The 12,067-nt window shown below is 37.3% G+C and overlaps 1 protein-coding gene across 1 annotated transcript in view; it reads right to left on the bottom strand.

The window, feature by feature from the left end:
- The window catches only part of PRKD1 (protein kinase D1), a 350,954-nt gene that overhangs the window by 26,773 nt on the left and 312,114 nt on the right, over positions 1–12,067 (bottom strand). Inside the window, 3 exon segments of the mRNA XM_062205334.1 lie at positions 3,811–4,078; positions 5,094–5,192; positions 5,802–5,963. Of these exon segments, the coding sequence (XP_062061318.1) occupies positions 3,811–4,078; positions 5,094–5,192; positions 5,802–5,963 (529 nt within the window).

Genomic DNA, 12,067 nt, shown 5'->3' with positions numbered 1-12,067 from the left:
AGGTCGATGTGACCTTAGGCAAGTCACTATGTCTCTGTGCTTCCTCTCTATGCAGAAAGTAAAGCAAATTACTTATCTGAGGATTCTTGTGAGAATCAAGCAGCACCACTGTAGCACTCCAATTTACAGGATTATATTGTATCAAGTCCATGTCTACACTAACAGAAAATAAATACTTGATCAAGTATTTCTTTACATTCTGATAGGCCTGCAAGAAAACTTTATAGCATTTTCTTTTGATTTCTCATGCCAAGAAAAAAATACAAATAACATTTTGTCTCGAGAATGTTGGGGAAATCCAAACATCAGTTTGCATATGGTTTCTAACAAAATATCGTTAATTCACAGCAGCAGGGTGACTGTTTAATGTTCTCCTGTCCTTATCCTTGTCCAAATCCTTCACTCACCCTAACCTGCCTTTGTAACTGCTTTCATACCCTTTATCTCAATCAGTCTTTATTACAACTTCCTTATGAAGGCAGGAGTCCTTACCTCAGTTGACAGACGAGGAACTGAAGCCTAAAGAACTGATAACTTAGAATGGGTGACAGGGATATACATCCAACCGCTTGACTGCTGCCTGTTAACCTTTTCATTCGAATCACGGAGGTCTCAGGTTTCTGTTATCCTGTATCTTGGATTCCCTGTGTTTTTTAGGGTGATATAAAGTACCATGAGGCTAAAAACTGATCAGTGTGATCACCCTTGGCCAGATACTAGCTTTTGTGTGTATATGTGATAGTTCCTCCATGCTTAAAATGATTTGGTATTCACCCTGTTGTAACTTTAATCAGAGAAATACTTGTCTTCAGCAGGAGATGGAGCAGACTGTGGGCCAGTAACTGCTGTGGTGAGACCTCAGTTGACATTATGACATAATTTAATTGATCCTTCTCTATATTCAAGCATGAGTTCTGTACATACACAGCAGTTAAAGAACTCATTTGCCATCCAGAGTTTCAATAAAGAAATCGTACACTACTCCTGTGCCTCAAAGGCAAGAATGAGCCAGAAGGAGGCTGGATGAGGGGGACCAGTTAATTCTCAAGTTGATAGTCATCGGGGAAAGTGCAGCTTTTACCTTCCACCTGCATTGGTCTCCACATCATTTTGTCCAACTAATACAGAATTTTTAGTGCTTACAGATATCTATAACTAAGTGAAATGCGTTCTTCCTGGCCAAATAAAAATTAGTCTTTTGAATTATACTCAGTTCCCTCTTGCTAACACGTTGTACCTTGTTCTTTACAATCTGCAGTGACTGGCCTAAGTTACACCTTGCTTGCAAAAGGCAATTCTGACTAGTCAAATCCTCTGACCTTGGAGATCTTGATTTTATACCTACCCTAACAATCTGATGAAACACTGACCATTTTTCCAACCCTTGTAACTCATTTCCCCAAATAAGTTTTAAAGTTATTTGAGGCACATGTTATGTTCTGCCTTCTACTTTCACATGACCTCTGATGCGTGTATATTATGATTTCCTGACAACTCCTTCTAGAGCCATTGAAATCTATGTCTCTGGTCTCAAAGAGAGAGATCATCACAGGCAAGTGTCTGACTGCCTTTAGGGATATTCCAGATTTGCATCCTAGTTAAGAGCAGTAGGCTATTTATTGGGTTTCTGGATTAGAGTGATGGAGTATAATTGTCATCTCTATTTAGAAGTAATATTTCTTAAGATAAATAACAAGGCTATTTTGATAATTCCATCTTTTCTGTTTCTTGAAAAGTAAATAAACTTTTTTATCTTTGTTGGATTATCCTAAATATTTAATTGTTCCACTGTAATATATGATAGTTCTTTTGTAGGTAACAAATGTCTTTAAGATATACCAAACTAACTATGATTTACAAGTAAGTAGTGAATGTTAAAGGCTGTTGCTAATGGTAACTTAAAGCTCTATGATAGGTAACTCTTGGCATTTAAAACCAACAATAGTCAAAGAACTTAAATTGCCTTGGACAGTTTATACACACTCTTTTCCCATTTCTATGTGAACATATGAAATAGCAGGTATCAAATAACGAATGTTTATCAATGAAGGTACCAGTCTTTTAAGCAGTAAAAATCTGAATAAACAACTAGGAAGAACAGAGAACTATAAATCGCCTGTACATTAGAGAGGCTCAAGGCCAGAGGTGAAGGGATGTGTGCTCAGACTGCTGGGTGTCAGCTCTAGCCTGACCACTCAGGAGTTCTGCCGTTTTGGATCTGTGGTGTCACTTTTTTTGCTTTTGCTTTCCCACCTGAAATACAGTTAAAATAGTAAAACTCATCTTATGGGATTTTTATGACAATTAAATAAACTCCAAACTATGTTCACTAATGAACTCTTGTCATTTCTCCTTTAAGAAAAATAAATATTTATTAATAAGCATATAACTAAATAATGCAACACCATCAATGGAATCTACCCTAAAGAAGTCATGAGAACTACATATAGAACTTATATATAAAGATGTTCTAGTATGGAACAGACATATTCTGCTTAAAGATTCCAAGGAAATTGGCCAGCGCCGTGGCTTAACAGGCTAATCCTCTGCCTTGCGGTGCCGGCAAACTGGGTTGTAGTCCCGGTTGGGACACCAGATTCTATCCCGGTTGCCCCTCTTCCAGGCCAGCTCTCTGCTATGGCCCGAGAAGGCAGTGGAGGATGGCCCAAGTCCTTGGGCCCTGCACCTGCATGGGAGACCAGGAGAAGCGCCTGGCTCCTGGCTTTGGATCAGCACGATGCGCCAGTCGCAGCGGCCATTAGAGGGTGAACCAACGGCAAAAAGGAAGACCTTTCTCTCTGTCTCTCTCTCACTATCCACTCTGCCTGTCAAAAAAAAAAAAAAAAAAAAAAAAAAGGAAAAGAAAAAAAAGATTCTAAGGAAATGACCCAATGAAATAATATATATAACTTACAGCCATACAAAGCAAATGGCATACTAATACATGTAATATATGTAATTTGATGACTAAAATATCAATCATGTTTGTGATAGTTTGTGATAGTCTAAAAGTGCTTACTCTGGGCCCAGGTGCATGGTAAGTAGGCCCTCTCTGAGGACTCTTTATTAGCATTACATCAATGTATAAACATCTTTAAGTTCAAAGAACCATACTCAAATATGAACATCTTATCCTTAATTGTTTCATTTACTTTTAAAAATGTATTTCCAAGTGTATCTACTTTTCTTTTTCTTTTTTATTTTTATTTATTTGACAGATAGAGTTAGACAATGAGAGAGAGAAAGGTCTTCCTTCCGTTGGTTCACCCCCCCAAATGGCTGCTGTGGCTGGAGCTGCACCGATCCTAAGTCAGGAGCCAGGTGCTTCCTCCTGGTCTCCCATGTGGGTGTAGGGCCCAAGCACCTGGGCCATCCTCCACTGCTTCCTGGGCCACAGCAGAGAGCTGGACTGGAAGAGGAGCAATCGGGACTAGAACCGGCGCCTATATGGGATGCTGGTGCTACAGGTGGAGGATTAACCAAGTGAGCCATGTATCTACTTTTCATGCACACAGATACATGGAAAAAATGTAATTAAGAGTTACTTTAAACAATCCATGGAAAAATGGAATTAAAAGATAGCTCTTTTTCTATGACCTTATTGAAGTACCCGGGCACACACACTTGCATACCACCAAATGACCTTTTTGATCTCCATTTCAATTAGTTCTCAATCTACCCCTGTCAATTTGTGCCTCTACTCCAGTGGGCATTTTACAATTTGCATTTATTGATTTAACAATTCTCAATGAACTACAAAAGGTAACACTTAAGGATTCCACCACTATCTTTGAGAGTGGAAGACCTTACCTTCAGGAGAGATTTCCTTCCATGGATTGGGTGGATACATGAAAGCCGCATTCTGGATCTGGTCATGTATGTCTTCATCCTCGTTGAAGGGGAATGTGCCACTCAGGCTTACATAGATGATGACCCCAACAGACCACATGTCTAGAGAGCGATTGTAGCCCTTGTTCCTCAGAACCTCAGGAGCCAGGTACGCCGGGGTACCCACAACTGACCTCCGGAAAGACTTCTCTCCAATAATCCGGGCAAAACCAAAATCACAAAGTTTTACCTGTAGACAAAAAGGGTATTGTGGAAACACTAAGTTCTCAAGGGTGTGTCTGTGTGTGTCTAAATTCAGGTCTGCCAGAGACAACACTACTACTTTATACAAAATGATATGGACTTCACAGGGTAGAAGGAAAAATTTCCTGTTTTATGTGTCTGAAGACAGTGATTTAAGTATCATTACAAAACTATGCATTTTTCCTCCTCTTCCTAAAAACCAGAAGACAAATGTAACAATAAGTATATTTAGAAGTGGGTAAGAGAGTTTACAAGGCAGGAAAACATTTTGCAAAGCAAGAGAGAGACAGACTTATGTCACAGGTAAAGGATTAGGATAAGCAAGAAATGTGTTAGGTCATCCACAAGAATCCTCAGTCAGTACGTGGGCAGCTGAAGCTGTCAAGGAAGTGAGGCAGGTCAGCCACCTTGGTCTGGCCACTTTAGGACTCCCTGCGGACAGATCTGCTTGTGTTCTATCATCTGACCAAAGGAAAAGAAGAAAGTGTTGCCCTAGTTCTTGAGGACATGGCTGAAGTTTAATATCAAGCTCAACATTAGAGACCTGGCAGCATCTATGGAACTCAAGTAAAGTCACCAAGCATTTTGCTCACAGATGGTGCCTTGTAATGAGGTGCCTTAAACCTGATTGATCTTGGTCATCAATAAATCTGTGATCATTTTGTCTTTGGTTGTTTGTTTTGTTTTAATTCTGTGCATAACAATGTAATAAAAATGTTCTCACTCTCAGGCTATATTTTCAATACTGGACAAAGGCTGTCAGGTCCAGAAAAGACAGAAAGCAAAAGGAGAGTTGCAAATTCTTCATTTGTGTATCGTATCTAGTTGAAGGCTGAGTGACAAACCCACAGCCGCCGAAATGTAAGGTCACAAATAGATGAAAAGGAACAGGAAAACCCTGAAATGAAGAAAGGTTCTGAGGGAAGAGAAGGTGACGGGATACTGCCAGGGAGCAAGTGATAGGGTCAGCTGGCCTCTGGCCGACAGGCTTTCATACTTGCCTGGGGGAAAGGATCCGCTGATGCTAGCAACACGTTCTCTGGTTTGAGGTCACAATGAACAATATTTTTAAAATGAAGATGTCGCAAAGCCACAAGAATCTACAAAGGAGGAAATAACCAAAACATTTTCATTTCAATCTTTTAATTTTAAGATGTTTTCTACCAGGGCATACATTTTGTATCACTACATTCCTAAATCTGTATATATGAAATACATGAAACTTGTATAACCTAAATAAAATAAATAAAAGGCCAAGAGACAACCTAAAATGCGTAGCCAAGCTGACTGATGTTTGAAGCAGTGTACTGAGGTAGATAAACATATAAGGTTTCTAAGGAAACTTCAGTAGTAAAAGTAGTACATTATGGTGTTCAAACAATGGCCAAGATGGGTATAAATCAATGGATTCAACATCTAGTAAGGATATCCATTCTTAAATATTTTCAAAGAATCAGGTCAAGCCAATATACATTTTAACATTCATCAACAATATTAACACATGTACCTTTGCACAAGTAATTAATTTATTATACTGGACTCTGAGTAACATAAATATTAATCAGATGACACAATGCACCATTGCAGCATTTTCTAGTGCCATGTAGACTAGAAACAAAGGCTAAGCAACAAGGCCAGAAAGCTGGAGTTAAACAGGGATCACATTTGATATTAAATGTTATTTTTTCTGTCTCTAATTGATTTCTTACCTGAGTAATTAAAAACTTCGTTATGTGCTCTGGCAACCTGCCCTTTTCACTTGACAAGATCATCTCCAGCATGTCTCCATGGAGTTTTTCCATAACAACAAACACTCTTTCAGGCGTCTCAAACATACACTCCAAATTTACAACACCAGGGTGATGAAGGTTCTATTAAAGATAAATAAAACACTTGAAGAAAATGAGTTTTTTGATACTGTTTGGCAAGCTCACTGATTATACAAAACTGTTCCAGCTTAAAGCTATGGAGAACCCACACTGAAGATTTTTTAACACCTCTAAATTCCACATGTGCTGCCTTATATTTTTGAAATTCTAATGTCTCCAAAAAATATATCTTTACTTTCTGTGCATACTGAAATTTTGTCAATGCTAAAATCCAAGTTCCAGCACAGTGAATTGCTAATTAGGTTTTAATTAGAATACCATATTGAGAAATGTGCAATTTCTTAGGATCATTTCCAGTATTAAGAATACTATCCTAAATATGCACACAAGGCCATCACTATACAATTGGTAGAAATTCAAGGCAGAAAAAATGAAATTTCTACATGCAATATATTTGACTACACTGATGAAGGACCTTAGTCAAAACCTTTTGAAACATCTCTGCTAGAGGAGGAGCAACAGTTTGTTATAGAAGCTTTGCTGCTGAGTGGAAATCACTGTGAAAACAGCACAGGGTAGGGTGCCCATCCTTCATCCAATACACCATGCTACCTGGTAGTCTTACATAGATTTCAAGCACTTACTAAATATTTCCACAATAAATAATGGCCAGTAATGGTAGAGAGAATTTTGCTTGAAATGTTCACTATCGCTTATGTTAGGTAAAATTACTCTAGGTTTTTGATGGTCCCTTCTAATGATGCTTAAATCTTCTAATGATGCTTAAATCTGAATGTATTTCTGGTATTCAACAAAAGCTTTTCTTGATTTGATCTGTATCATTTTCTGGGCACAACAACAAAAAAAATCTGAACATTCTAAAAACAACTGCATATTGTACTTCTATTCTAATAAGAAATGGGGAAAAAGCCAATCATGAACAAAAACTACCTAAGCAAAAAAAAAAAAAAAAAAGAAAGAAAGAAAGAAAAAGAAAAACAGGAATGATCTTAAATGTGCTAACAGCTGAACAGGGAAAAAAATAAAGGCTTTTTTTGTTTTTGTTTTAAAAAAAAATTTCAGTGAGGAATAAAATTGTATGCAAAATGAAATCTTTACAAACTACTGTGGACCTGAAATGGCTCACGATTCAGAAACATCACAGATGGATGTTGATGCTGATAGTGAGTAGCAGAAGGGGTTGTGGGTAAATCTACACTACTACAGTTGTCTTTGGTGTTACCCACTTGCAGGGAAAGCCTGGCATCTACTGAATACAGAGCCAGGCTACGTGTGTACACATAATAACCTTAGTACATGGCCTTAGTACATATGATAATAACCTGTCCCTCTGAACGCACCATTATCTCTTTGGCCATTTGGTGATCCCCCTCTAACATCTGATGGGTCTTTTTTATTCTGATGTCTGGGGCCTGACCATGCTACATCATGTGGTCTTGCAAGTTTATAAATGTGATCTGAGCACGTTTATGCGATTCCTCAACAGCCCTACTGCCTGTAGAGGGTTAGGGTCATTGTCTTTGAAATTCTCTTTCTGTTAACTGCTCAAATTTGCCTACTTCACACAGACTAGGCAACTAGAGTTGTTCTTTCCTGGTCAGAGCTGAACACATGGTGAAAAGATACCTTGCACTAACCTTACTGCTTGTCCAAAGGACCTACAAATAAGAACAGATAGCTATTTGGCTTTGAGTATTACAGGAGTGCTAGGTCCTCAGGCTAATTAGTGACTACATATATGAGAGTACTTCAGAAAGTTTATGAAAATATAAAATTGAAATATAAATTAAATTTGGTGCAAAATATTTTGAAATCCAGGCCATTTTTTTCATAATATTCATTCCCACAAACTTTTTTTGAGGACCTTTCTTGTGTGTGTGTGTGTGTTTAATTGATATGTACTATGGAATATATGTGATAGCACTGTTATCTTTGAATCTGCACCCTACACTTACATCCCCCTTCCCAAAAGAGGAATCTTGTTGACTGAAAAGTCAGTGGTCTGCAGATGTCCAAAGGTCGTAGCTGTCCTCTTTGAAACCAGTGATCATAGAAGAAGCTTTTAGGATTAGATGAGAGAGCCCTGCTACAGTTCTGGTCTCCTGGGACAACTTTGCTCTGAGATGTGCTTGGTGAACTTTCCTCTGGGAATCTTTTAACTGATTATTTTTTTCTATGTAATCTAACGTTAAAACCACAAGCAGTGTTCAGGAGGAGTTTGTCTTCTTCAAATGACCAAGTCCTTACTTTCTGGAAGAAAAGCAGGAAAAACAAACAAGAAACAAGTATATCAGTATAGATAGCAAGGCAGGAGGCTTTGCTATCATAGGCTCTTGTGAAGGCTGGGAGAGAGGAGACTCACCAGCCGATGAGGAAACTTTCCTGTCTAAATTCACTGAACATCTACACAATGCCTATTCTCATGTACTCCTACCTGCATTCCTCTAAGCACATGAGTTCTTGAAGGTAAAAAAAAAATTTATTCATTATGTTCATTTTTCCCCTTCCCCAAGAAGGGAAGTCTACAACATGACTCATATAACCACTATACAGAGGGTAAGGCCTCCACATTTGCTATCTAATTGGTGTATGTCCTAGGTGAAAAGAATGTTCTAGGTGAAAAGCATGGTACAGATGAATGATTATGATTACTGTCAACTACTTTGTGCTATATTCACTGTAAGCTCTCAAGGACTGTACAAATATGTCCTCTCTTAGCATCTTTATGAAAAGGATAAGGAAAAATTTTGATATTTTCCAATAAAGGATTTGAGAACGATTAGGTAAGCAGATTAAAAACAAAAATGCAATGAAAGCATCAGACTAAAGATCAGGTATACGCTACTGGTAGCAAAAATGTTTTAGAAAAGTTTAATATGTTCACTGAACTTGACCTTTGCTCTTTTATGAAAAGCTTTATGCTTTATAGGTTTCCTAAAGAATACACTTAGTGACAGCTGAAAACATATTTCCAAAAGCAAAATGATATTAATTTTTCTGAATAACTGATATTTAATAAACTAATTTTTCTGAAGTTTATTATATATAGTTGACACAAGGCCATCACAGAAACTTACTCTTGAATTCTGTTTTTTTGGATTGAACCAAATGACCACATATCCAGTATCTGATAAAAAACTTAAGGAAGAATATAAGGAATCATACCCTATTTATCCAAACTCCCAGTAGTATACAATGAGAAGTATTTCTTTAGCTTAGAGAATCTAATATTTGAATATGGGAAGCTGGAAAAAGCTCAAGCTATTATTTTTCTACTTTCATGTATTATGAGTTTTAATATCTTAAAAAAAACTTTCATATAACCTTCAGTCAAAGTGGTTCATGGCTGGCCGGCGCCATGGCTTAACAGGCTAATCCTCCGCCTTGCGGCGCCGGCACACCGGGTTCTAGTCCCGGTTGGGGCGCCGGATTCTATCCCGGTTGCCCCTCTTCCAGGCCAGCTCTCTGCTATGGCCCGGGAAGGCAGTGGAGGATGGCCCAAGTGCTTGGGCCCTGCACCTGCATGGGAGACCAGGAGAAGCACCTGGCTCCTGGCTTCGGATCGGTGAGATGTGCCGGCCGCAGCGGCCATTGGAGGGTGAACCAATGGCAAAAAGGAAGACCTTTCTCTCTGTCTCTCTCTCTCTCACTATCCACTCTGCCTGTCAAAAAAAAAAAAAAAAAAGTGTATAAAAAAAAAAAATCTTACAGGTACTTTCTAAAATAATGTGTGGAGTAGACAAGTGCCTCTTCCAAAGTGGTTCATGGGAGTTGATGACAGTTTTAATTTTTCATCTAAAACATGCAATAAATTCTGAACTTTTTTGTCCTAATGTCTAATATTGCTGAATTTGAAAATGACATGAAAATAGCAACATCAATTATGGCATCATAGTGTGCAAAGAAAAGAATTTTTGCTAACTTCTCTGGCTTACATCAGGAATTCAGATAATAAATTTCATGGCAGAGCAAGCTTCTACAGGACTCTCTGGCCATCTGTTTGCTGCATTGAAGTAATTTAATTTTCAGGAAATGAAACATTTGGTCAAGCACAGGAAAGAATAGTGTGCATTCACACATAGCAGATTGATGACATATCCATGGGGTGAATGTAAGTTGTTTCAAAGTCTGGAAGGAAATATTATTTGGAGATCAAGACAAAAATTTTTCTGACCCAAGCTGCCTAAAAATTCTTATGTAATCAGTGGAAGCTAGTCCATAAAAGCAGAGATACTTTAGAGGTGCCACTCTGTCTACTACATCATATATAGAAAGCCTCCATCACTTGGCTTGACTACCACATTCCTTGATTTTAACAGCAGGAATACAAAGTCTTTGTCTTCTAGAACTGAGGGAAGAGTTCACAAACATCTACAGTAAGAATTACCTAATACTTATATTTACAAATGTTTACATTCAAATACATGCAACAGTAAAGCGAACAGTATACAGAAGTCCAAATACCTACAACCCAACATCAGTAAGTATTCATATTTGCTCATCTTAAAACATCTAGTTTTTCATACTCTAATCATTTGTCTTGATGTACAAATACCTCCAGGTGGAAGAAAATATCTAATTGTGAAGACTAATAAGGCTTCATAATTTACTAGCAATTGGAATAATTTCAAATAATACAAATTAATAAACAAAAGGAGAATAATTTAGCAAAGCAAGAATACTAGTAATTTTCTCTGATTTAATGTTTGGAAAATAAGCTAAGGTATTAAAATCTTGCTCAATTTATATAATTAACATTAAGATTCATTGACATTTTCTATTAGTGGTCTCAAAGCATAAAGTGTTTTTCATTTACTTTATATACTGATATACAGAGTCTTCAAAAAGTTATGGAAAATATGTATTATGAAAAAACTATGCATGGATTCACTTTTTTTGTCACTAAGTAAGCATATTTTAATTTCATTTCACCTCTCATTAACTTTTTGAAGTACTCTCATGTAAGGGAAAGTTGAATGAATCTGAATGGGAGAAGTAGGCTGCTTTTTCTCAGAATTTAAGAGATGAAGTCCAAATTGCAGAATATTACTCTCAAGGGATGTTTTCCTCTCTTCTCTCTTGAAGACAAACCTTTGGAATTTTCAGGCTAAGTTACTATATAACTCACCTAAGAAGAGATTTTACTGCAATTATTTGCCATCATTGGGCACTCTATGTGTCTAGGTATTAATGATGACCCAGGTGCCTCTTCTCTGAGGTTAGCAATGCAAAGGCTGCATGCTGCAACCTGTGAAAGCTCTCCAAAGTCAGTACAGAGAACACTGGCTTGCTCTGTGTGAACACATTCCTACCTCATGTTTAGTTCTCAAGTCTACAAATTAAATAGGCACATGCAGGAGTGGAAAGCCTTTATTCTACCAGGGGCAATTTGATATTTTTAATGTCATTTGTGGGCCATACAAAATTATCAACTTAAAAATTATCCTGCTATAGATTTATTAAATTTTGAGTAACACTTGTAGTTGCCTTGGTGATGCTAGAATAAATGATGTCATAGGCCTTACATGGAGGTCAGGCAGTATGTTTCCTTGACTTATTTTGGGAAATTTCATCTGGAGATTTTTAGAAATTCATTGATTTACTTTAAAACAAAATAAAATTGCCATATACATACTGTCAGAAGGATAAATGCACACTATATTACTTCAACCAGACCAGATACAATAGTCCACTCCCTGTGAATAATTATCACTGGCTGACATTTAGATCAATGAAACTGTAATCAAATTTAATGAATTGAACACTGGGAATTCAGAAATACTCAGATCATTCCTGGTTAAAAAAAAAAACTGTTTGCTCACACTATCTATTGAAATTGGAGTAAAATTATACTTTTGTTGCTGTACTAATTAGCACAGATTGACCTGGTTTAATATAGTTCAAAATTCTGTGGAAGAAATACAGCTGAAGCATCTCTACTAACAGTTAATAACAATAGATATGCTGTGCTCTGACACTAATAAAGGATGTCAACTTTTAGGAAGCTAGCTTATAACATACAACTTATTAGCCCATTTAAAAAAAATCTTAAATTAGCTGTAATTCTTAGGTATTCTATTAAATAAATTGGCCCAAGAGGAAGAACCGGGGAAAGGAGGCAATTC

The sequence above is a fragment of the Lepus europaeus genome, chromosome 11 (genome assembly GCF_033115175.1).
Source record: "Lepus europaeus isolate LE1 chromosome 11, mLepTim1.pri, whole genome shotgun sequence".
Lineage (NCBI taxonomy): Eukaryota > Metazoa > Chordata > Mammalia > Lagomorpha > Leporidae > Lepus > Lepus europaeus.
The sequence above is the reverse complement of the archived record's forward strand: the minus strand, read 5'-3'. Positions and strand labels throughout refer to the sequence as shown.